The sequence below is a fragment of the Eptatretus burgeri genome, chromosome 17 (assembly GCF_056783735.1).
Source record: "Eptatretus burgeri isolate ZD-2024b chromosome 17, Ebu_testis_v1, whole genome shotgun sequence".
Lineage (NCBI taxonomy): Eukaryota > Metazoa > Chordata > Myxini > Myxiniformes > Myxinidae > Eptatretus > Eptatretus burgeri.
In genome coordinates this window covers 33,115,732-33,141,548 of record NC_140977.1, presented here as the reverse complement: position 1 = coordinate 33,141,548, position 25,817 = coordinate 33,115,732, and the positions used below count along the sequence as shown (strand labels likewise).

Genomic DNA, 25,817 nt, shown 5'->3' with positions numbered 1-25,817 from the left:
CGGATCCGGATCTGGATTTTCACCAAAATCTAATCAGCTTGTCCTTGTCACACACCCAACCTGTCCAAAATTTCATCCGGATCCATCCACAATTTTTTGAGATATCCTGTACACAAACAGACAAACAAACAGACAGACAGAAAGGGGTGAAAACATAATCTCCTCCACCTTCGGTGGTGGAGGTAACAATAATAATGAACATCTAATCCCCGCGTTGGCCCCAACCACGTCTGGGCTTGGTAAAAGGCAAACCAAGGCTCAAGCAATACAGCAGGCGGGTATGAAACAGGGTTGTGAAGACGAATGAAGATTTGGTCCATCGGACCAATGGGCCCACTAGTTCCTCAAAATGTTTCTGATGGATTCAGACGAAACTCAATGGACAGGTTGGGTGTCTGACAAGGACGAACTGATTCGATTTTGGTGAAGATGCAGATCCAGATACTTGAATTTTCAACGTAATTTTTCCCAACAATTGAGTTGTAGAGCCAAAAACGATATTTCGCATGAAATTTCAAAAAAGATGTGGACGGATTATTTCAAAACTTGGTGGATTATTTGGTTAGGTGACAACAACAAGCCGATTCGATTTTGGTTAAGGTCCAGATGCCGATCCGGCCTATCAGCAGGATACTAAACATAAACTGTGTGCGCTCTTGCGAACGCCATTCGAGATTATTCAATAGTTTCCATTGGATAAAATATATATAGTCCTTTGACCCATCATTCTTTTCTTTTATCCAAATATTATTGACTCATGATTGATTACATGGTGACTCATCGCACTTTTGGCCTTTCCAAATAGTATTTGCTTAACGCGACCTTTATTTAAAAAAATAAAAGATCAACTTGTTACGACCTACTCTTTTTGAAACTTATCCTGAGGTCAATAAGCTGCAGATTGTAAGCTGTTAGTGATTCTGATGTCCCATACTCTATTATAGAGCGCCGGTGCTGCCGAAGCAGTTGATTGGGAAGGAATATGCTGGGTGGTTTGCTCTTGCCTTCCCAACAGTCTTATTTGGGGCAAGAATTTGTAATTTGTTCAAAGTGCCGGCAATAGCTCGCCTACTCTTCGTGAAAGACATGGTGGGATCTTTACCGTCCACCAATTAATGCCGGCAGATGGAACACCAGTTCGACGTCCATTCGAGAGACGGTACACACGTTGATGAATCATCCTGCCTGTGAAACACCGAGATGACGGTTAAAAGCTGGGTCAGGATTCAAACCCAGGCTCGACTGCTCAGAAGCGGGTGTGTGAACTTCTAGGCCATCCTGCTCGCCGCATTGTAAACTAAACAGCTAAAAACCCTATTATCTTTTTGAAGCATGGCATGTTCAACAACACTTGCACCTTTTTAAAAATACCACACCAGAGTTGCAGATGGTCCAACATGACATTAACACAGAACCAGACAATACAAAGGTTAATACATCACCACCAACATCGACAACCAGTTTAATTTGCCGGTTGTTCTTTTGTGAAAGATTGTTGGTTTTGCGGACAAAGGAATTTGGATAAGTGAAGAAAAGGAGGTGCAAAATGAGACGACATCAGTGGTGAAAGCGATCTTCAGATGTTGATTGAATTGTATAAATCTGATTACCACCTTTGTAACCGCATCAAGGTTCCGAAGGGCCTTCGAAAGTTGACCCTTCTAATTCTGCTGACCTCGTACTATAGTTTGAGATGTGTGTGTGTGTGTGTGTTTGTTTGGCTGTTTGTGTGCTTGACCTCAATGCACTCCTGAACTGTTGGATGAAATTAGTTGAAAACTGCCGGTTGTACTTGGGGAGGGTTTCAGGAAGTAAAAATAAATAAGTAAATAAATGAAATGAGGGATCCAGGGGTGAAGGGTGGGGGCAAGATCCCAAGTGCGTGTGTGCGTGCGAGCGTGCGGTCATAGATTTAAAATACACCAATTCTGGAGGAATTAACCTGTCCGTATAAGGATGGGTTGCTCACTCATCTTCTCAGTCTGTAAATGAGTTTGACTGCCTTTACTTCAGCCTTAAGCACTTTAACTAAAATTGTCGCTGCTCTGTCTCGGTTAAGGCCCGGTCACACCTTGACGTTTTAGCCAACGTATGCCGATTTTTGAATTTTTTTTCTAAAACGCTGGCACACGTTGAATACGTTATGGGTAAGTTTTGATAACATTGAGAGCACGCTGAAAAACACTGCCATACGTCGTTGTACGCTGGCTTTAAACGTTGTACTTTTTGGTTGTCCTCAAATTTTTTCATGCTTGAAATTTCACGACGTATGCCGGCGTATGACTCACACGTTCCGCTACGCTGGCCACAAGTTGTATGCACGGTCTGCGATCGCTGACAGACGTCAACACATGCTACTTGTAAGTTAATCATAAGTTGAGACATGCCGAGGTAATGTTTAACGTACCCGAAACTTATTTCTAACCTATGATTAACGTGTTGTTGGCACGTTACGCGATCGTTGCCACACATTGACAGACGTTACTTTTAAGTTACTCATCGGCTGAAAGACGTCGGTATAATGGATCGTCCTTGCGTCAGCGTCCACGGCCAGGACACTTATTTGCAGCATTCTTCAAACTTTTCTTCGGCATGATGAGGATGTTCACACTTCGATGTCTAGCTTGGATATGATTCCAATTGTCCATTGGCAGCGTCTATTAAAATAGTCGAGTTTGAGCGTTTTAACACGTTCAGAAGAAACGCTTCAAATTTCCAAACCCCAGCATCAAAAAACAAAGGCGAGTGACAGCAATTTAAATCATTCATTGTAAACAATGAAAATAGCTGAGTGGTACCGTTTAAAAGTCGTTGAGTGTAAAAAAAATCCAATTGTTGAGCGCAACCGTCAACTTTCAATAGTGGAGATGCAGCCATTTAAATCGTTGAGTTTATCATTTAAATCGTTAAACGCAAGGATGATCCATCATAACCCACACCCTCCCCCTCACACTCACCTACTACTGCCAAACATGAACAAACTACGACTAATACTAATACTAATACTAATACTGATACTGATACTGCTGACATGGACATCAACTCAAAAAGGACTCGAAAATACTGTTGGGTTCCCCTTTTATGAGCAGCATTTTTATATACCAATTCCCAAAACTGCTGGGAACACGTCTTTATATGGCAGTTGTAAGCTAGAAACACGTTAATTTTTTTTTTTTTGTCGACCGGAAGACGTCATTGGAATACGTCTACATACGTCGATGTGTGTTGGGACTACGTAAAGAATTGGTTCAAAGCACGTCAAACATAAGTTAGAAATAAGTTTCGCGTAAAAAAGACATTACCGCGACGTGTTTCGACTTATGAGTAGCTTATAAGTAGCCTTTGTGGACGTGTGTAAGCGTCCACATATCGTGTGTAAAACTTATCCCCATCGCATGCGGAACGTGTGTCATACGCCGAGTACGTCGTAAAATTTTGAACATGTTTAAAATTTATTGACGTACTCTACTTACTACGACGTATGATAGCGTACTTTAGCGTTGTACTCACGTATACCAAACTTACTCATACCGTATTTGACGTGCCCCAACGTTTTAGACACATTTTTCTTAGGTCGGCATACGCTGGTAAGATCGCCAAGGTGTGACCGCGATGTTGACACTTCCATTTCTACGGCAGTTATGATTCGAATCGTTGTGCGTCAGCCTTTTAATAGGCTACGTCACGACATCGTCGGCGATGCGTGCAACGCGCTATGCCTAAGTTAGACTATCGTTGGGCATCGGTTGTGTAGGCCGACAACAGGTTCAGCATTCGTTGGTATAAGTTATCTATAACACAACAAAGCGTTCTGTGTAGTTACCAATGCGTTATACATAAGACCACGTCGCTATGAATACGTCCGAATCTTTAAAAAAAAACATCAAAAGTTCAACGTAAGTCAGCGTTTTACATACATTTTAATACGTTGCCATCGCTGGCTAAAACGTCAAGGTGTGACCGGGCCTTTAGTCTTTCCGAGCATCACTGCTGCTTGTGCCCTTGTTCTCATTTTCTCTTTTCCTTCTGTTTGCAGTACTTGGTTTGGGCGAGAGTGAGCCAAGCCCTCCTGAACATCGGCTTTCCGTTGATGTGGAAGAACTTGCTGCCATGTACGAGAGGAAACTCATTGAGGTGAGGCTTACCGTTGACGTTTTGTATTTACGTTGACTTTTATTCATCGATGACCTTTGAGGTCATCAGTTAAAGTAGAAAGATACTGTGATACAAGGATCTCCAGGAAATTGTACTCTTCAATTATTTAACTTGATGTAGTATTTCGCTTGAGCTATAATTGCGATGGCCCTTTTCGCCATAACTGCAGGGTCCAACTGTTCTGGAAAACACCATAAGATACAGATACATATCTGGCTTTAAATCCCTTCCAATCGATGAGTATTAAATAATCCATTGCAACAAGATGTGTGTGATGGTTCCTTTTCTGCCGTGACTGTCGCCAATGCGGAGATTGTTTATGCCACGAGAACTTGCCATTTCAAGTAACTTGTGTGTTACAAATATAGTGATGGCCTTATTAAATGCCTTTATTAAAACGACTTAAGTACTGTGTTCCATATTCAAAAATTGCAAACTACTTGGAACCTTACCCACCCTTCTTTCTGTCCAATACATCTTTCCTCTCCCTTTTCTGCTCTCTCCTCCAAACTTGCTTTCCCTTTTCTCAGCACTACTGCCCCCTCCCCTCTTTAAATTCCTTCCTTCCCAACTCCCATATCCTCTCCCTTTCCCGTTCTTCTTATTCTTAACAAAGCTTCTGACCAGTTTGAACTTCTCCCCCTCTTCCTTGCACACCAAACACATATAGATGGTCCAGAATCAAAAAGAGACAATTTGTGAAAGCAAACTGCTCCACACATTGTGTGCCTGAGCAGAAATGAACTTACTTTGTGGATAATCCAGATCCATGAGTGAATTTGAATAGAATGTTATGGAACACAAGTTGGAGTAACAAACAGCTTTATTACAGACTTGCCATATTCGGAGACATTCGCAACACAAACAGAAGTTCATTACAAGATGACAACACAAATGGACTTTTTCTTGGTGTCCTATTATTTGTGTCTTTGCCTGTCTTGTATTTTTCACTTTGTTTCTCAAATTGCATGAAATCCTTTTGTTTGTCGAGACATCATCTTCTCTTACACAAGCAATTATGTGATTTTTGCATTCATCTGTGCTATGCGGTTTATCAGTGGACCAACCAGCCGATGGAAGCCTCAACTCATTTCCAAGATATATTTTTTTGGAAATGCCACAAAACAGAGGAATTTAAACCCCAAATTTGATCTCACAATGCAATAGGTGGAATATAAACCGCAAATTCGATTTCACAATGCAATAGGTAAATGATAAACCCCAAATTTGATCTTGCAATGCAATAGGTAGAATATAAAGCCCAAATTTGATCTTGCAATGCAATAGGTAGAATATAAACCCCAAATTTGATCTCACAATGCAAGAGGTAGATTATAAACCCCAAATTTGATTTCACAATGCAATAGGTAGATTATAAACCCCAAATTTGATCTTACAATGTAATAGGTAGAATATAAACCCCACATTTGATCTCACAATGCAATAGGTAGATTAGAAACCCCAAATTTGATCTCACGATGCAATAAGTAGAATATAAACCCCAAATTTGATCTCGCAATGAAATAGGTGGAATATAAACCCCAAATTTGATCTCACAATGCAATAGGTAGAATATAAACCCCAAAAATGATCTCACAATGCAATAGGTAGAATATAAACCCCAAATTTGATCTCGCAATGCAATAGGTAGAATATAAACCTCAAATTTGATCTTGCAATGCAATTGGTGGAATATAAACCCCAAATTTGATCTCACAATGCAATTGGTAGATTATAAACCCCAAATTTGATTTCACGATGCAATAGGTAGAATATAAACCCCTAATTTGATCTCACAATGCAATTGGTGGATTATAAACCCCAAATTTGATCTCACAATGCAATAGGTAGATTATAAACCCCAAATTTGATCTCACAATGCAATAGGTAGAATATAAACCCCAAATTTGATCTCACAATGCAATAGGTAGATTATAAACCCCAAATTTGATCTCACAATGCAATAGATAGAATATAAACCCCAAATTTGATCTCACAATGAAATAGGAAGATTATAAACCCCAAATTTGATCTCACAATGAAATAGGTAGAATATAAACCCCAAATTTGATCTCACAATGCAATAGGTAGAATATAAACCCCAAATTTGATCTCGCAATGCAATAGGTAGAATATAAACCTCAAATTTGATCTTGCAATGCAATTGGTGAAATATAAACCCCAAATTTGATCTCGCAATGCAATTGGTAGATTATAAACCCCAAATTTAATCTCACAATGCAATTGGTGGATTATAAACCCCAAATTTGATCTCACAATGCAATAGGTAGATTATAAACCCCAAATTTGATCTCACAATGCAATAGGTAGAATATAAACCCTAAATATGATCTCACAATGAAATAGGGAGAATATAAACCCCAAATTGATTTCACGATACAATATGTAGAATATAAACCCCAAATTTGATCTCACAATGCAATAGATAGAATATAAACCCCAAATTTGATCTCACAATGAAATAGGAAGATTATAAACCCCAAATTTGATCTCACAATGAAATAGGTAGAATATAAACCCCAAATTTGATCTCACAATGCAATAGGTAGAATATAAACCCCAAATTTAATCTCGCAATGCAATAGGTAGAATATAAACCTCAAATTTGATCTTGCAATGCAATAGTTAGATTATAAACCCCAAATTTGATCTCACAATGCAATAGGTAGAATATAAACCCCAAATTGATTTCACGATACAATATGTAGAATATAAACCCCAAATTTGATCTCACAATGCAATAGATAGAATATAAACCCCAAATTTGATCTCGCAATGCAATAGGTAGAATATAAACCTCAAATTTGATCTTGCAATGCAATTGGTAGATTATAAACCCCAAATTTGATCTCGCAATGCAATTGGCAGATTATAAACCCCAAATTTGATCTCACAATGCAATAGGTAGATTATAAACCCCAAATTTGATCTCACAATGCAATAGGTAGAATATAAACCCCAAATTGATTTCACGATACAATATGTAGAATATAAACCCCAAATTTGATCTCACAATGCAATAGATAGAATATAAACCCCAAATTTGATCTCGCAATGCAATAGGTAGAATATAAACCTCAAATTCGATTTCACAATGCAATAGGTAAATGATAAACCCCAAATTTGATCTTGCAATGCAATAGGTAGAATATAAAGCCCAAATTTGATCTTGCAATGCAATAGGTAGAATATAAACCCCAAATTTGATCTCACAATGCAAGAGATAGATTAAAAACCCCAAATTTGATTTCACAATGCAATAGGTAGATTATAAACCCCAAATTTGATCTTACAATGTAATAGGTAGAATATAAACCCCACATTTGATCTCACAATGCAATAGGTAGATTAGAAACCCCAAATTTGATCTCACGATGCAATAAGTAGAATATAAACCCCAAATTTGATCTCGCAATGAAATAGGTGGAATATAAACCCCAAATTTGATCTCACAATGCAATAGGTAGAATATAAACCCCAAAAATGATCTCACAATGCAATAGGTAGATTATAAACCCCAAATTTGATCTCACAATGCAATAGGTAGAATATAAACCCTAAATATGATCTCACAATGAAATAGGTAGATTATAAACCCCAAATTTGATCTCACAATGAAATAGGAAGATTATAAACCCCAAATTTGATCTCACAATGAAATAGGTAGAATATAAACCCCAAATTTGATCTCACAATGCAATAGGTAGAATATAAACCCCAAATTTGATCTCACAATGCAAGAGGTAGATAATAAACCCCAAATTTGATTTCACAATGCAATAGGTAGATTATAAACCCTAAATTTGATCTTACAATGCAATTGGTGGATTACAAACCCCAAATTTGATCTCACAATGCAATAGGTAGAATATAAACCCCCAATTGATTTCACGATACAATATGTAGAATATAAACCCCAAATTTGATCTCACAATGCAATAGATAGAATATAAACCCCAAATTTGATCTCGCAATGCAATAGGTAGAATATAAACCTCAAATTTGATCTTGCAATGCAATTGGTAGATTATAAACCCCAAATTTGATCTCACAATGCAATTGGTGGATTATAAACCCCAAATTTGATCTCGCAATGCAATAGGTAGATTATAAACCCCAAATTTGATCTCACAATGCAATAGGTAGAATATAAACCCTAAATATGATCTCACAATGAAATAGGTAGAATATAAACCCCAAATTGATTTCACGATACAATATGTAGAATATAAACCCCAAATTTGATCTCACAATGCAATAGATAGAATATAAACCCCAAATTTGATCTCACAATGAAATAGGAAGATTTTAAACCCCAAATTTGATCTCACAATGAAATAGGTAGAATATAAACCCCAAATTTGATCTCACAATGCAATAGGTAGAATATAAACCCCAAATTTGATCTCACAATGCAAGAGGTAGATTATAAACCCCAAATTTGATTTCACAATGCAATAGGTAGATTATAAACCCCAAATTTGATCTTACAATGTAATAGGTGGAATATAAACCCCACATTTGATCTCACAATGCAAGAGGTAGATTAGAAACCCCAAATTTGATCTCACGATGCAATAAGTAGAATATAAACCCCAAATTTGATTTCACAATGCAATAGGTAGATTATAAACCCCAAATTTGATCTTACAATGTAATAGGTAGAATATAAACCCCACATTTGATCTCACAATGCAATAGGTAGATTAGAAACCCCAAGTTTGATCTCACGATGCAATAAGTAGAATATAAACCCCAAATTTGATCTCGCAATGAAATAGGTGGAATATAAACCCCAAATTTGATCTCACAATGCAATAGGTACAATATAAACCCCAAATTTGATCTCACAATGCAATAGGTAGAATATAAACCCCAAATTTGATCTCGCAATGCAATAGGTAGAATATAAACCTCAAATTTGATCTTTCAATGCAATTGGTGGAATATAAACCCCAAATTTGATCTCACAATGCAATTGGTAGATTATAAACCCCAAATTTGATTTCACGATGCAATAGGTAGAATATAAACCCCAAATTTGATCTCACAATGCAATTGGTGGATTATAAACCCCAAATTTGATCTCACAATGCAATAGGTAGATTATAAACCCCAAATTTGATCTCACAATGCAATAGGTAGAATATAAACCCCAAATTGATTTCACGATACAATATGTAGAATATAAACCCCAAATTTGATCTCACAATGCAATAGATAGAATATAAACCCCAAATTTGATCTCGCAATGCAATAGGTAGAATATAAACCTCAAATTTGATCTTGCAATGCAATTGGTGGAATATAAACCCCAAATTTGATCTCGCAATGCAATTGGTAGATTATAAACCCCAAATTTGATCTCGCAATGCAATTGGTAGATTATAAACCCCAAATTTGATCTCACAATGCAATTGGTGGATTATAAACCCCAAATTTGATCTCACAATGAAATAGGTAGAATATAAACCCCAAATTTGATCTCACAATGCAATAGGTAGAATATAAACCCCAAATTTGATCTCACGATACAATAAGTAGAATATAAACCCCAAATTTGATCTCGCAATGAAATAGGTGGAATATAAACCCCAAATTTGATCTCACAATGCAATAGGTAGAATATAAACCCCAAATTTGATCTCGCAATGCAATAGGTAGAATATAAACCCCAAATTTGATCTCACAATGCAATAGGTAGAATATAAACCCCAAATTTGATCTCGAAATGAAATAGGTGGAATATAAACCCCAAATTTGATCTCACAATGCAATAGGTAGAATATAAACCCCAAATTTGATCTCACAATGCAATAGGTAGAATATAAACCCCAAATTTGATCTCGCAATGCAATAGGTAGAATATTAACCTCAAATTTGATCTCACAATGCAATAGGTAGAATATAAACCCCAAATTTGATCTCACAATGCAATAGGTAGAATATAAACCCCAAATTTGATCTCGCAATGCAATAGGTAGAATATAAACCTCAAATTTGATCTCACAATGCAATAGGTAGAATATAAACCCCAAATTTGATCTCGCAATGCAATAGGTAGAATATAAACCTCAAATTTGATCTCGCAATGCAATAGGTAGAATATAAACCTCAAATTTGATCTTGCAATGCAATTGGTGGAATATAAACCCCAAATTTGATCTCGCAATGCAATTGGTAGATTATAAACCCCAAATTTGATCTCGCAATGCAATTGGTAGATTATAAACCCCAAATTTGATCTCACAATGCAATTGGTGGATTATAAACCCCAAATTTGATCTCACAATGCAATAGGTAGAATATAAACCCCAAATTTGATCTCGCAATGCAATAGGTAGAATATAAACCTCAAATTTGATCTCACAATGCAATAGGTAGAATATAAACCCCAAATTTGATCTCACAATGCAATAGGTAGAATATAAACCCCAAATTTGATCTCGCAATGCAATAGGTAGAATATAAACCTCAAATTTGATCTCACAATGCAATAGGTAGAATATAAACCCCAAATTTGATCTCGCAATGCAATAGGTAGAATATAAACCTCAAATTTGATCTTGCAATGCAATTGGTGGAATATAAACCCCAAATTTGATCTCACAATGCAATTGGTAGATTATAAACCCCAAATTTGATTTCACGATGCAATAGGTAGAATATAAACCCCAAATTTGATCTCACAATGCAATTGGTGGATTATAAACCCCAAATTTGATCTCACAATGCAATAGGTAGATTATAAACCCCAAATTTGATCTCACAATGCAATAGGTAGAATATAAACCCCAAATTGATTTCACGATACAATATGTAGAATATAAACCCCAAATTTGATCTCACAATGCAATAGATAGAATATAAACCCCAAATTTGATCTCGCAATGCAATAGGTAGAATATAAACCCCAAATTTGATCTCGCAATGCAATAGGTAGAATATAAACCCCAAATTTGATCTCACAATGCAATCGGTAGAATATAAACCCCAAATTTGATCTCACGATGCAATAAGTAGAATATAAACCCCAAATTTGATCTCGCAATGAAATAGGTGGAATATAAACCCCAAATTTGATCTCACAATGCAATAGGTAGAATATAAACCCCAAATTTGATCTCACAATGCAATAGGTAGAATATAAACCCCAAATTTGATCTCGCAATGCAATAGGTAGAATATAAACCTCAAATTTGATCTCACAATGCAATAGGTAGAATATAAACCCCAAATTTGATCTCGCAATGCAATAGGTAGAATATAAACCTCAAATTTGATCTTGCAATGCAATTGGTGGAATATAAACCCCAAATTTGATCTCACAATGCAATTGGTAGATTATAAACCCCAAATTTGATTTCACGATGCAATAGGTAGAATATAAACCCCAAATTTGATCTCACAATGCAATTGGTGGATTATAAACCCCAAATTTGATCTCACAATGCAATAGGTAGATTATAAACCCCAAATTTGATCTCACAATGCAATAGGTAGAATATAAACCCCAAATTGATTTCACGATACAATATGTAGAATATAAACCCCAAATTTGATCTCACAATGCAATAGATAGAATATAAACCCCAAATTTGATCTCGCAATGCAATAGGTAGAATATAAACCTCAAATTTGATCTCACAATGCAATAGGTGGAATATAAACCCCAAATTCGATTTCACAATGCAATAGGTAAATGATAAACCCCAAATTTGATCTTGCAATGCAATAGGTAGAATATAAACCCCAAATTTGATCTCACAATGCAATAGGTAGAATATAAACCCCAAATTTGATCTCGCAATGCAATAGGTAGAATATAAACCTCAAATTTGATCTTGCAATGCAATTGGTGGAATATAAACCCCAAATTTGATCTCACAATGCAATTGGTAGATTATAAACCCCAAATTTGATTTCACGATGCAATAGGTAGAATATAAACCCCAAATTTGATCTCACAATGCAATTGGTGGATTATAAACCCCAAATTTGATCTCACAATGCAATAGGTAGATTATAAACCCCAAATTTGATCTCATAATGCAATAGGTAGAATATAAACCCCAAATTGATTTCACGATACAATATGTAGAATATAAACCCCAAATTTGATCTCACAATGCAATAGATAGAATATAAACCCCAAATTTGATCTCGCAATGCAATAGGTAGAATATAAACCTCAAATTTGATCTCACAATGCAATAGGTGGAATATAAACCCCAAATTCGATTTCACAATGCAATAGGTAAATGATAAACCCCAAATTTGATCTTGCAATGCAATAGGTAGAATATAAACCCCAAATTTGATCTCACAATGCAAGAGGTAGATTATAAACCCCAAATTTGATTCCACAATGCAATAGGTAGATTATAAACCCCAAATTTGATCTTACAATGTAATAGGTAGAATATAAACCCCACATTTGATCTCACAATGCAATAGGTAGATTAGAAACCCCAAATTTGATCTCACAATGCAATAGGTAGAATATAAACCTCAAATTTGATCTTGCAATGCAATTGGTGGAATATAAACCCCAAATTTGATCTCACAATGCAATTGGTAGATTATAAACCCCAAATTTGATTTCACGATGCAATAGGTAGAATATAAACCCCAAATTTGATCTCACAATGCAATTGGTGGATTATAAACCCCAAATTTGATCTCACAATGCAATAGGTAGAATATAAACCCCAAATTGATTTCACGATACAATATGTAGAATATAAACCCCAAATTTGATCTCACAATGCAATAGATAGAATATAAACCCCAAATTTGATCTCACAATGAAATAGGAAGATTATAAACCCCAAATTTGATCTCACAATGCAATAGGTAGAATATAAACCCCAAGTTTGATCTCGCAATGCAATCGGTAGAATATAAACCTCAAATTTGATCTTGCAATGCAATTGGTGGAATATAAACCCCAAATTTGATCTCGCAATGCAATTGGTAGATTATAAACCCCAAATTTGATCTCACAATGCAATTGGTGGATTATAAACCCCAAATTTGATCTCACAATGCAATAGGTAGATTATAAACCCCAAATTTGATCTCACAATGCAATAGGTAGAATATAAACCCTAAATATGATCTCACAATGAAATAGGTAGAATATAAACCCCAAATTGATTTCACGATACAATATGTAGAATATAAACCCCAAATTTGATCTCACAATGCAATAGATAGAATATAAACCCCAAATTTGATCTCACAATGAAATAGGAAGATTATAAACCCCAAATTTGATCTCACAATGAAATAGGTAGAATATAAACCCCAAATTTGATCTCACAATGCAATAGGTAGAATATAAACCCCAAATTTGATCTCGCAATGCAATAGGTAGAATATAAACCTCAAATTTGATCTTGCAATGCAATTGGTGGAATATAAACCCCAAATTTGATCTCGCAATGCAATTGGGAGATTATAAACCCCAAATTTGATCTCACAATGCAATAGGTAGATTATAAACCCCAAATTTGATCTCACAATGCAATAGGTAGAATATAAACCCTAAATATGATCTCACAATGAAATAGGTAGAATATAAACCCCAAATTGATTTCACGATACAATATGTAGAATATAAACCCCAAATTTGATCTCACAATGCAATAGATAGAATATAAACCCCAAATTTGATCTCACAATGAAATAGGAAGATTATAAACCGCAAATTTGATCTCACAATGAAATAGGTAGAATATAAACCCCAAATTTGATCTCACAATGCAATAGGTAGAATATAAACCCCAAATTTGATCTCGCAATGCAATAGGTAGAATATAAACCTCAAATTTGATCTTGCAATGCAATTGGTGGAATATAAACCCCAAATTTGATCTCGCAATGCAATTGGTAGATTATAAACCCCAAATTTGATCTCACGATGCAATAGGTAGAATATAAACCCCAAATTTGATCTCACAATGCAATTGGTGGATTATAAACCCCAAATTTGATCTCGCAATGCAATAGGTAGAATAGAAACCCTAAATATTATCTCACAATGCAATCGGTAGAATATAAACCCCAAATTTGATCTGAAAATGCTATAGGTGGAATATCAACATTCCAATGCACTTTGAAGTCCATTGAATCAGGTTGAATATTTACTTTTAAACTCTTTTACCCACAACTCATACCATTGCTTGAGTGGTAATCTAATGTGGTTGTTGATTGTTATTATATGAGCTTTGAGGAATGGAGTACATACGTCTCCAAGTCTGCCATGGAAGCCAAACACTTGCTTCTCATTAGAAAGACCGGACAATGCTTCTTTTCCACCTGAAAATGTTTCAGAGTGCTTACAAGTTCATTACATATGTTCAAAGAGCGAAAATACAGCCTTGAAGATGTAGCTAGGATAGCACTACCCTTTTCGTGTGTGTGTGTGTGTGTGTGTGTGTATGTATGTGTGTGTGTGTGTGTGTGTGTGTGTGTGTGTGTGTGTGTGTGTGTGTGTGTGTGTGTGTGTGTGTGTGTGTGTGTGTGTGTGTGTGTGTGTGTGCATACACTTGTTCTGAAAACCTAAAAGGTCCTGGCTCATCAAAGAGCTAGATAAAACGAGGACAGGAGGTCATCAGGTAAAGGAAAAAATAATTCAGAATGCCTCTCAGAGAGGTAGATGTTTCTGAGGATATGAGGAATAATGCAAAAAAACGAGTAACAATGGCTTAAAGAGGAACAGAATGTGAAATAGTAAACATGTATCGAAGTGATCATGGATATGCATGGGTGAGTGGTTGAGGTAGTGAGGGCAGCACATTTGAAAGACTGACGTGAGGATGACGAGATAACTGACACAGGCTTTTTGCAAATAATATTTATTTTGCATCAATGCTTTTACAACATTACTAATGTTCTTGCAATGTACTGTGATTTGCTGTGCATTCATTTGTGAGAACATGAAAGAATCAGGTTTATTTGACTCAACTAATTCAGTCTGCTGCAGGATGAAGGCCCACTTCAACATACTCCATTGTTTTCTACTCTCTGCAATTTACTTCTATCCATTTCACTCCAATGAAATATGCACTTTCATCTCGATATCTAATCTCGGTGGCACAATAGTTAGAGAATCCATTTTGAGTCTCGGAGGTCAGTGTTTCGAACCTTGGCTGAGTCAAAGCAAAAACTGAAATAAACAGTTGCGGAATCATCACTATCTCAGTAGTATCCTCACCAATTGGCTACAACTCCACACAATAACTTTCTTGTTGATGCAATGACCTGCCTGAAAGTTTATCATTTTACAGAAATCAAATCCAGATTAGACAGCTCAAAGGTGAGTCTGCTACTTCTGAGATGTCCCATCTCAGTAACTCCATGAAGTTGATCCCGAGCTGTTGTTTTTCTCACACATTTTCCTCCGTGGTGGACCGAGGTTTCATTAACTGATGACCTTTTTTTTTTTTTACATATATACAATGTTGAGGCTCGTTTAAGAGCTAACAGGTTTCAAATAAGAGCTAACAAGTCCTTGAAAGGAACACTTTAAAATGTAGCTTTTACGATGTTTTAAATATAAACTGCAAAAGCAAGTAATTATTTGATAGAACAAACTTTCTCATGATTACCAATGGTGAAACAACACGTGATATTACTTCCATTTTGGGTTTCTAAAAAATGAAAATAACTTTGATGGTTATATGTGCAGTACACAGGGTGGCCTGAAAGTCACTTTCCCCCTTCCTAGTGAAGCATTGTTCTTGAACTCTTTTAATATACAGGTTTTATTGTACAGTACTTACAATAATTAATTAGTCATTGTATCTGTATGTGCTCCATCATTCTTCTGAGTCAGTGTTTCCGCATACCATAGCGGGCGAGGGGGCGAGGGCAGAGATGAAGGGACGGAGGGAAGTGCGAGAAATTTATCAGGGGTAAAGTAACTTTCGGACTACCCTGTATTGTTGTGCAAAAGTTTTAGTCATGAATGAGCCTCAGGGAGAGGCTTATTGCTGTGACAAGTAGGGTTTGTTTCTACAATTGGTACCCCCAATTTTTAATGGTACTACAGAGTTTTATTAAACCCCTTGGAAGGACTAAACTATTATGTGGAGTTTATTTATATTTTTTCTGAATACACTCCCAATTTCTGAACTGTATCGATTTCTGAGCTGTATCTCGAAGCAGGCTGGGACTTTCGGAATTAAATTTTGCATCAAGAATGCGAATTGAAGGTATAGGGGTTGACGTAATTTATTTGACCTTGATCTAATTACAGTCAGGTCAGGTATGGGAGCATGCGCCGGTACAATGGGTCACTACATTCACTTTCCGCCAGTACTCCAGGGGCCTCAGTATGGCCATCCCCATCTCCTTGAGATGATCAGCCTGCTGCAACTATGAGGCATGCGGTTGGCCCCTTGGCCTCCTCCACTCATGAGACTCCCTCGCTGAGAGAATCTGGTGAGCAGGATCAGCATCAGGAAAATGAGCCACATGTCCATACAGCCACATGTGACGCTCATGGACGATACAGGTAACAAATCTCATTTGAGTCTCTCTCAGCAACCGCTCGTAAGACACAAAGTCCGAGCAGCGACAGCCAAGGATTCTCCAAAGAGACCCGGTACCAAAGGAATTAAGTCTCCGTCTCAGATCCCTGGTCCGAGTCCAAGTCTCACATCCGTAGAGCAAGACTCGAAGTACCAAGGATCTGAAGACTTGGATTTTCACCCTCCTCCACAGGTACAGGCAACGCCACACCCCATGATTCAGCGAATCCATGACTCCCAGGCCCCGCACAGACGTCTATTTGACCTCTGGCTCACAGCCAGCAGAGACATGAATATCACTGCCAAGGTAAGTGAATCTCTATGTGACCTCAACATCCTCACCAAAAACAGGTACAGACAGGATAACAGCATCCAACATGTCAATGAAAGCCTGGATCTTAGTTTTGACCCAGAAAACCGAAAATCCCAGTAGTTCCAACTCTTCATTCAGCACCTCGGCCCCAAATAGGATATCTAGAGTCTCTGCAAAGATGACTGCATTATCTGCGAAATCAAGGTTAGAGATATTGACATTCCCAAACAATGCACCGCAGCTTGATCTCCCCAATATCCTCCCCATAATCCAGTCCATGCAAGTGCTGAAAAGTGTGGGGGCCAGTACACACCCCTGATGAACTCCAGTACCAACTGTAAATAATTCGGAGGTAGAATCGCCACATCTCATAGCACTCTCAGTACCAGAGTACAGTTCAGACGTCAGATTGATCAGTTTTGTTGGCACCGCACGAAGACCAAAAACCTGCGAGAGAGAATCCAGTTTGACTGAATCGAACGCTTTACAAAGATTAACATTGGTTGCAAAGTAGCTCTTGCTGAAACTCACTTCTGTGTTCAGTGAGGACCCGAAGAGCAAGGACATGGCCAATCGTTGACCTCTTTGGTGTAAAGCCTGACTGCTCTGGACACTGGTGCTCAAGCAGATGGTGGCGAACCCTATCAATAATTATCCGAGCAAAGACCTTGCCCGGCACTGAGAAGAGTGTCACCCTCTGTAGTTGTTGCACTCCTGGCGATCACCCTTCCCTTTCCAGAGAGGGACAACAAGGCCCCTCTTCCAGTCATTTGGGATGATGCCTGTGTTCCAGCGAGAGCACAGAACTGCATGCATTGACTCGAGTACAGCATTTCCACTAGCTTTGAGAAGTTCAGCATGGATGCCACAGATCCCAGGAGCCTAATCCCATTTCAACCGGTCCACCGCAGCATGTGTTTCCACAAACTAAGGTGGATCACAGTTGATTGGAGGGTCAGCAATAGGGACAGTAACACCACTGACATCCAACTCGATGGGTGGTGGGTCAGCCTGGTATAACTGCTCAAAGTAAGTGGCCCAGCAGGCCTTCACTTTTGATTCCTCTGTCAAGAGCCCACCACCCTCTGCTTTAACTGTAGTACACCGCGGGACGGGCTTGGAGGAACACAATGCACGAGTTCCCCTGTAAGCAAGACGAGAATCACTTGACCACAGGTGTTGCTCTCCCCCTTCACAGATTCCTCGCACATAGGCCTCCTTGTCCACCCTTAGCATACGTACAGTTTTACGCTGCAGCTGACTGAACACCTCAGCTCTGCCATTAAGCCTGGCCCTGTGACTGGTCAATAGTATCCAGTTTCCCTTGAGAGACATCCTTCTTTCACCTCCGGTGAGTTCCAAGACATCCCCCGGCAACATCAAGGAAGTTGGTCTTGAAGGCACTACACAGCTCCTCAGGATTCCCCAAAGCACCCAGACCCCCCAAATCCGCACTCAGCCTGTTTGAAAACTCCTCACCTACCCTCTCATCCTTGAGCTTGCCAACATCAGCCTAGGCTTGGATGGTACCATTCACCTAGATTGAATCTGCAACTTCAGAGTTGGTACAACATGCCTGTGGTCGGTATTGAGGAACTGAGCAATCCAGTAGACCCTGCAGTTCTGGAAAATCCTCCAGCGACCATCAATGAGCACATGGTCCATCTCCTTTGCCACACCACTGCTGTTCGAATGCCAAATCCAGCGATGAGCCTGTGCCTGCTGAAACCATGAACCATCCACCCTAAGTCCTTGACCGTATCGAAAGAATGCATTGTGTCTCGGGAGATGGCTCTGATTTATTGTCTGTCATTGAGTATCTCCATCCATTGTTGGAGAGCAGACGCAGCATATCCAGGGTCTGCTTCCAAATTGATGATCGGAAATCATGCCATTGGAGAAGAGGAAGGATTTAATGTCTGAAGTGATGATGGATTCCATAACCTTGCTGATGATTGGGAGAAGGCTGATTGGTCTGTAGTTGCAGGGATATGTTTTTGCACCTTTTTTATGCAGGGCAGTGATGTTTGCTGATTTCCAAGCAGATGGCAGATGACATTGAGCAAGTGAGAGGGTGAATAGAACAGAGAAAGGGTGAGCAAGAGCAGCATGGCAGGTTTTGAAGACACGTGGGCTGATGCCCTCTGGACCAGTTGCAGAATCTGAGGTGAGGTTTGACAGCAAGCTCTCCACCTTGTCATAAGAAAAGGACACAAAGTCCAGGAACAGCTAGGTTCGACTGAGTAAGGTGCGTACAGAAAGTGATGGGTATGGGACACAAGATTGAGAAGCAAAGAAAGAGTTTTGGCATTCAGCCTTTTCACGTGCTGTGTCAGCTGTGCAGCCATTTGAGATAAGGGAGGGGATGGAGGGGGAACATATCTTCTAATCTTAACATTTTGAACCCTGAGCTCTTTGGAATTTCAGCTCCCCCACCCTGGGCTCCCTGGAGATAAATCCAGCAGCTCGGGCATATGGAGGTTTGAATACGGTTGGTAAAACGTCCGCTTGGGTTCAAAGGGTTAAGGACCACAATCCTAGACCTAAACTTTCCTTTGTCTCTCTGATCTTTTTTTTTTAATCTCTTGTTTTTTTCTGTTCTGTTGTCATTTTATATTTCCACGCATTCCCCTTTGAGATATTTGTCTTTCCTCACTTGTCGATGGAAGCCGGCATTTGGCCACTTAATGTCCTCCCTTAATGTGCCTTTGTTTTTCATTTCTCTTCTTCCGTCTGGCATTCTGTCAACCAACTTCAACTCTGCAAAAGTTTTTTATTTATACATTTATTTATTTTTTAACCTTAATTGCATATTGTTTGGACACGTTTTCAAGGTGATTCCTGGCCAGAGGTTTTGATTTTTATTTTTATTTTTTCCACCTTTCTCAATTTGACTTATTGCGTATCTATCCAAAAGTCTGTTCCTGGCAGAGTCTTGGTAGATTGCATAGCATTTCTCCATCTTTTGTTGATTAGAATATCGTCACTCCGATATCTATGTTGCCCATCAGTTGAAGTCAGTGTGTACAGTCGACGCCTCGGTTGTTTGAACCATGTTTTTTCAATTATGAGATAATTCTCCACACATAGTATTTCGTTTCGTATTCAGCCTGTGTCTGCTGGTTGCATCATTGCTGAGAGCACAGCTGTGCCACTGATGCAATTCCCCCTGTTTCCAGTCAGCTGGTACTCATTTTGCCGACCTCAGAAGGATGATGGGCTGAATGAACCCTTCCGCTGTTATCTCATGGCTCGACGTGGGGCTCAAACTCAAGACCCTAATATCTAAAGCCGTCCACCTGAACCATTAAGCCTACACCAGGCTTATTCTCTACACAGAACTCCAGAATTCACTCCCATGCCTCATTCCAGATACTATGTATGTGCTTTCCTGCAATCCCTGGTGCTTCTCCTTCTCCAATTGTTGCATCCCAGTCTCCAATAATAATTAAAACATTTCCCTGAGGCACCTGCTGTGCCAGCTCCTGCAACTTTCCATAAAACTCCTCCACATTTTCTTCATCTGCTGCAGAAGTTGGAGCAGATTTCTGAATAATGATGGTGTTCACTGGATGTTCTTTCAACCTCACTGACATTAACCTGCCATCGACTGGGTTGTATCCCAATGCTGACTGCCGTCTTCTTATTGCAAATCATTGCCACTCCATTTCTTTTACAGGTTTCATGATCAGAAAATAACATTTTGTAATTGTCAGACTGAAACTGCCCCAAACCAGTCCATTGAAGTTCACTTCTCAAAATTTGAATTATTTGCACTCTCCATCTCTTTCTTTATTGCATTTAATTTTCTCTGCTTATTTGACCTTACATTCCACATCCCAAATTGGTGAACGTTTGAGAGGTTCACAATTCGATTTTCATTTCTGGTGACCTTAGCAATTGGATTCCCGTGTAGGTTTTTCACAACGGCCAGTCCTACCCATCAAAGTACTTTGCGCTTCCTCAGTATCCATTTGGGTGCTTTCAAACCTGTTGCGGGGAGGGGTGGGGGAGCCGTTCATCATCTGGCACAACTTTATCTCTTCGACTTCTGATCATGATCATTTTATTGGCATGTAGGGAAGTGGTTTGCCTTTCCCTTCTTCCAAACAGTGTCTATACTAGATTGGTAATCCTTGCCATTGTTCTCCATAAGGGAATCATCTGCCAAGCACAAGTGTTACGACAGGCAAAATAGAAAGCAAAACAAAAGTCAAACACTGATTTAATTATCGGTTACACCAAAGGAATATACATAGGTATATACATAGAGAGAGAAAAAAACAAGAGAAAGAGAGAAACCAGACCAGACCAGACCAATGGGCCTACCCCACGGACAAGAAACCAGTTTTGGCTGTAATCCCTACTTAGATTCACCAAGTTCATTCCTGGTGTGATGGCTCAAGACAGCAGTCAAATTGGCAGGCCCAAGGGTGATGGAGAACAGAACGGTCAACACCATGAGACGCCCCAAGGGAAGGTAGTAGCCAATGTGCAGGCACAAAGGTGACGGAGTACGGAACGATCAACTCCCAAAGTTCGTCGATGGCTTTGTGTTCTTGCTGACATCTGAGGTATCATGTCAAAGCATTTCACCCTCAGTCAAGCATCAGCATTCAGGTTCTTGCCTGTAAAAATCCCTTCCTTGTGGCTTTCTGAGTCAAAGTTCAAAACGGCTCTCCAAGAACAAGAACAAAGTCATCTCATCTCCCATCCCCCATCTCCCATCTCCACCTCCCCTCCCCCCAATCTTCTCTGCAGCATGTCCATGTATTTATCTGTGTTGACTGTCACTGTTTGTCTGGCTTCGTTCTCAAAGAAGAAAGGTCCTATTATACCGCTCCATCTGAGAGCACAGACAACCATTACTTTCACAGCAGAAACTAGTTGTTCCATATGTTCTTGCGGTTGGTGTTCTGCTCAAAATTGCATGTTTTGTTTGTTCATGTGGCCGCTGAGATGGAAGTAGGCCTCATCACTAAATATGTTGTGTTGAAAATGCTGGTCTTCTTCAATCCACCGGGCAATCGTGTTGCAAAATGGAACCTCTCCCTCTTCTTTTTTTCAACCTGGTGTTGCAGTCAATGTATCTTGTACGGATACAGTTTGAGATTGTCATGTATGATTCTGCTAACAATCGTGCGAGAAGATCCCACCATCTGTGCAAGTCGGTGTGCCCACTTTTTCGGAGAATCCTGCAGAGCTTGTTTTACAACCACTATCATATTAAGTGTTATCACTGAAGTTTTTCGACCACTGTATCCATTAATTTTTGCCTATCACACTTCCAGTGTCTCTAAACAATTCAACAATATGTTTGATGGTTTTTATCCCCCACCGCATGGCAGAAGGGGGATATTGTTGTCACCCGGGTCATCCGGCTCTCCGTCCGTCCGTCCGGGCATCAACATTTAAAGCTGTGAGTGCGATAACTCATAAACTGTTCGTCATATCGATTTGAAATTTGAGTCACACATGTACCACCTGAAAAGGAAGAACCCTATTGATTTTGGGCGTGGCCGGATCCAAGATGGCCGACTGGGGTGGCCATCTTGAAAAAAATGTTTTTGTAATAAATGGAAAACCGCTTATCTGATTTCAATTATTTTTGGTTACTACGTTCCTCACCCCTGGGGAACTTTTTCGTGATGATGACCAAATGGTGTCTTGTTTCCAATTCACCTCCCTCATTATCTGGAATATATATGACCTTTTTCATTCAATGGCGGGGGATTCCCCATCTCTGATGGTATATTTGTATTGTGGAATTCTTGCATTTGGATTGACCTTATGAAACTGCCTCGGAGTAAAAACATTTGACTTTGTCACAAAAATAATTATATCAAATGAGCATCCGCTGGGATACAGGGAAATTGTTCGACATGGTTGGACTTCCATGGAAAAACCTTCAAACTTTGTTCTTTAGACGACCAGAAAAATAAAAAGTGTCGCATTAATTAAATTATGACAATTGTTTTAAACGTTGCACATCACTTTGGACATATATATGTGTGTGTGTGTGTGTGTGTGTGTGTGTGTGTGTGTGTGTGTGTGTGTGTGTGTGTGTGTGTGTGTGTGTGTGTGTGTGTGTGTGTGTGTGTGTGTGTGTGTGTGTGTGTGTGTGTGTGTGTGTGTGTGTGACGAGAAACAATTGATTCGATTTTGAAGATCCGAGTCCAGATCCTAGAAGTTTTTTATGTAATTCTTCACCATTGAGAGATGGGGCTACAAACAATATACTGTTGGACCATGCTATTTGTGAGGGATATGCTCCTGGAAAATGACGCAAATATCGAATCTGCAAATGTCGGGGCATTGTTTCAATGGGAAAAAGGGGGATAGGTTCCTGGCAGTTTGTGTTTTATGAGGGAAAATCAAAAATCTGTCAAAAAAACTGTGAATATGCCTGCGAAAAATGACGAATACGTCCACAAAGAGAATGCAAAAAATAAAAATAAAACCACTAAACTGCGAGAGAAAAAAAACAGAGCATTCCCACAAAAAAAAAAACGTGACGATGAGCAAAGCACAGTACCGGATTTAGGCATAAGCTAAACAAGCTACAGCTTCCGGCTTCACAATCTGCAGGGGCCTCACAAAATGCAAGAAGACGTGTAAAAATATTAAAAATAAAAACAGAAGACGACTATTCTTATTTTCTGATTGGTAACAAATTGTTCAGGAGAAAGGTCATTTTCACAGCTAAAGAGAATCAAAAAAATGAACTGAGAGCAACCATGTCTCAAGAAAAACTGTCTGCACTTAGCAACATGTGCATATAAAGCGATAAGCTGCGTAGCATATCATTTGAGGACACAATTCATGATTTTGCTTTTGGGAAATCAAGAAAGAAAATGTTTTTAAGTTGTATCTGATATCATTTTTCTGGTTTTGCAAACGAGTTCATTATTACTTATATTAATAAAAGTGATCCTGATTACTTGTTTTGTAAGCATTTTGTGTATATAATAATGTATGTTAAAATTATTTTTAAAATTACGTTTAAGTATTGTTTCCATGGTATACTATATTATAATCTATGATAGAGATCAAGCCAACCAAATGATAAATATGTAATCAGTAAATGCATTCATTTGAAAATAATTTGTATTTTTCCCTTTAAATGCCTTGCTGTTAAATAATTAAAAGGCAAATATGTTTTCAATTTTTGTGAGACCTTATGGTGTAATTTTTTTAACAAGGGGCTTCTAAGCTTTATACAGCTTAGGGCCTCACCAAGTCTAAATCCGGCACTGGGCAAAGTACAGAGCTGTGAATGTAGAAGCAGGTCGCATTTTATAAACGCCGAATAGTACATGGGGTCCACGAATGTCGGGGTCCGACACTGTAGCATGGTATCTCAAAACGTTGTGGACTGATTCGGACAAAACTTGGTTAAGAGGTTGGGTGTGTGACAAGGACAAACTGATTTGATTTTGGTGAAGATCCAGATCCGGATATGAGAAACTTTTCGTATTTTTTTTTTCAGTGATTCTTCACCATTGGAGGATGGGACCAAAAATGATATTTAGTATGATATTTCAAAAAGTTATGGATCAGTTATGACAAAACTAGGTGGATGAGTTTGTTAGGTGACAAGAACAAGCCGATTAGTTTTTGGTTCAGGTCCGGATCCAGATCCGGCCGATCAGTGGGATACAAAACGTAAACTGTTCAGCCTGGCGGAGGTATGCACTCTACCGAGTGTCATTCTAGTTTTACGAATGAGCTAAAGGGGAACAGGCTGACATGGATTCACAGATTAAGGACCCCAGACAGTGCAGAGGCCACAACCCAGACAGCCTATTTTTCCTTGGTTACATCATTTTCTGAGACTGTACTTTCTTCAAAAATTTAGTCTCCACATACTTTTTTGGTCCTCCTTTAAACTAGAACGAAGAACTAGCCATACTCATAAAAGCTGTTGTCGATTTTGCTCCGACTTAGGGTTAACATCTGAAACGTCAGCTTCTTGCTTCCCACAGCATTTAACATCCTGTATGTCAATCAAAACTCTGTTGATTCTACCCGTTTTAAAATGTTACACTGTGTCCCTAAACTTGCTCCCTTTCCTGTGAACATGTTTCTTGCCAACAGATATATGTGAAGTAACATCATCTCATTTCTCTTCTTCCTCTATGCTTTTTCACCTTCAATATTATTTGTCATGAAAATAACTTGTGAATTAATAAAAGATGAAATTATAAGTGGATAAACAGTTTACTTCCAGTTTCCCCTTTAAAAACACTTAATCCTGAGTATTTATATTAACTCAGAACAAAAGCAGAGATCTACGGAGACATAGCACCCATTTCTACCATTGCAGCTCGTTGCAGAACACGTTTTGCTGGTCACTGTTTCCGCGCCAAAGACCAAATTATATCTGACGTGACCTGCTTGAGATTGCCTTGCCCAACCATAGGAAGAAGGCCACTGAATTACATCGACTGCGTAGCAAGGGATATCCAGCGTGACATAGCGGACTTGCAGACACTGATGATGGACAAAGACTCATGGCGCGACATTGTGAACTCGATCTCGGATGCGTCTGCTGAGTAGTAGTCGTATATTAACTCACCTCGTCGTCATCTTTTTTATTGCTATTAATAATGATAATAATAATGATAATATCATTCCTTTCATGCCGTAAATGCACATAGGGATGCCAAGGCAGTTTCATTGGCAAGGAGTACAGTCCTGGACAGGTCGCCACTCTGACACAGGTTACCCCAAATGGTTATTACCCCAGTACACTGGTGCTCATTTTGCCAACCTTGGAAGGATGACAG

At 38.8% G+C, this 25,817-nt stretch overlaps 1 protein-coding gene across 6 annotated transcripts in view; it reads left to right on the top strand.

Annotated features, from left to right (window-relative positions):
- Positions 1 to 25,817, top strand: part of SNX29 (sorting nexin 29) — a 375,087-nt gene that overhangs the window by 188,462 nt on the left and 160,808 nt on the right. For all 6 annotated transcript variants that reach the window (XM_085862384.1, XM_085862380.1, XM_085862382.1 and 3 more), the window contains one exon: positions 4,037 to 4,134. In XM_085862384.1, coding sequence (XP_085718510.1) covers positions 4,037 to 4,134 — 98 coding nt within the window. The remainder of the gene's footprint in view (positions 1 to 4,036; positions 4,135 to 25,817) is intronic.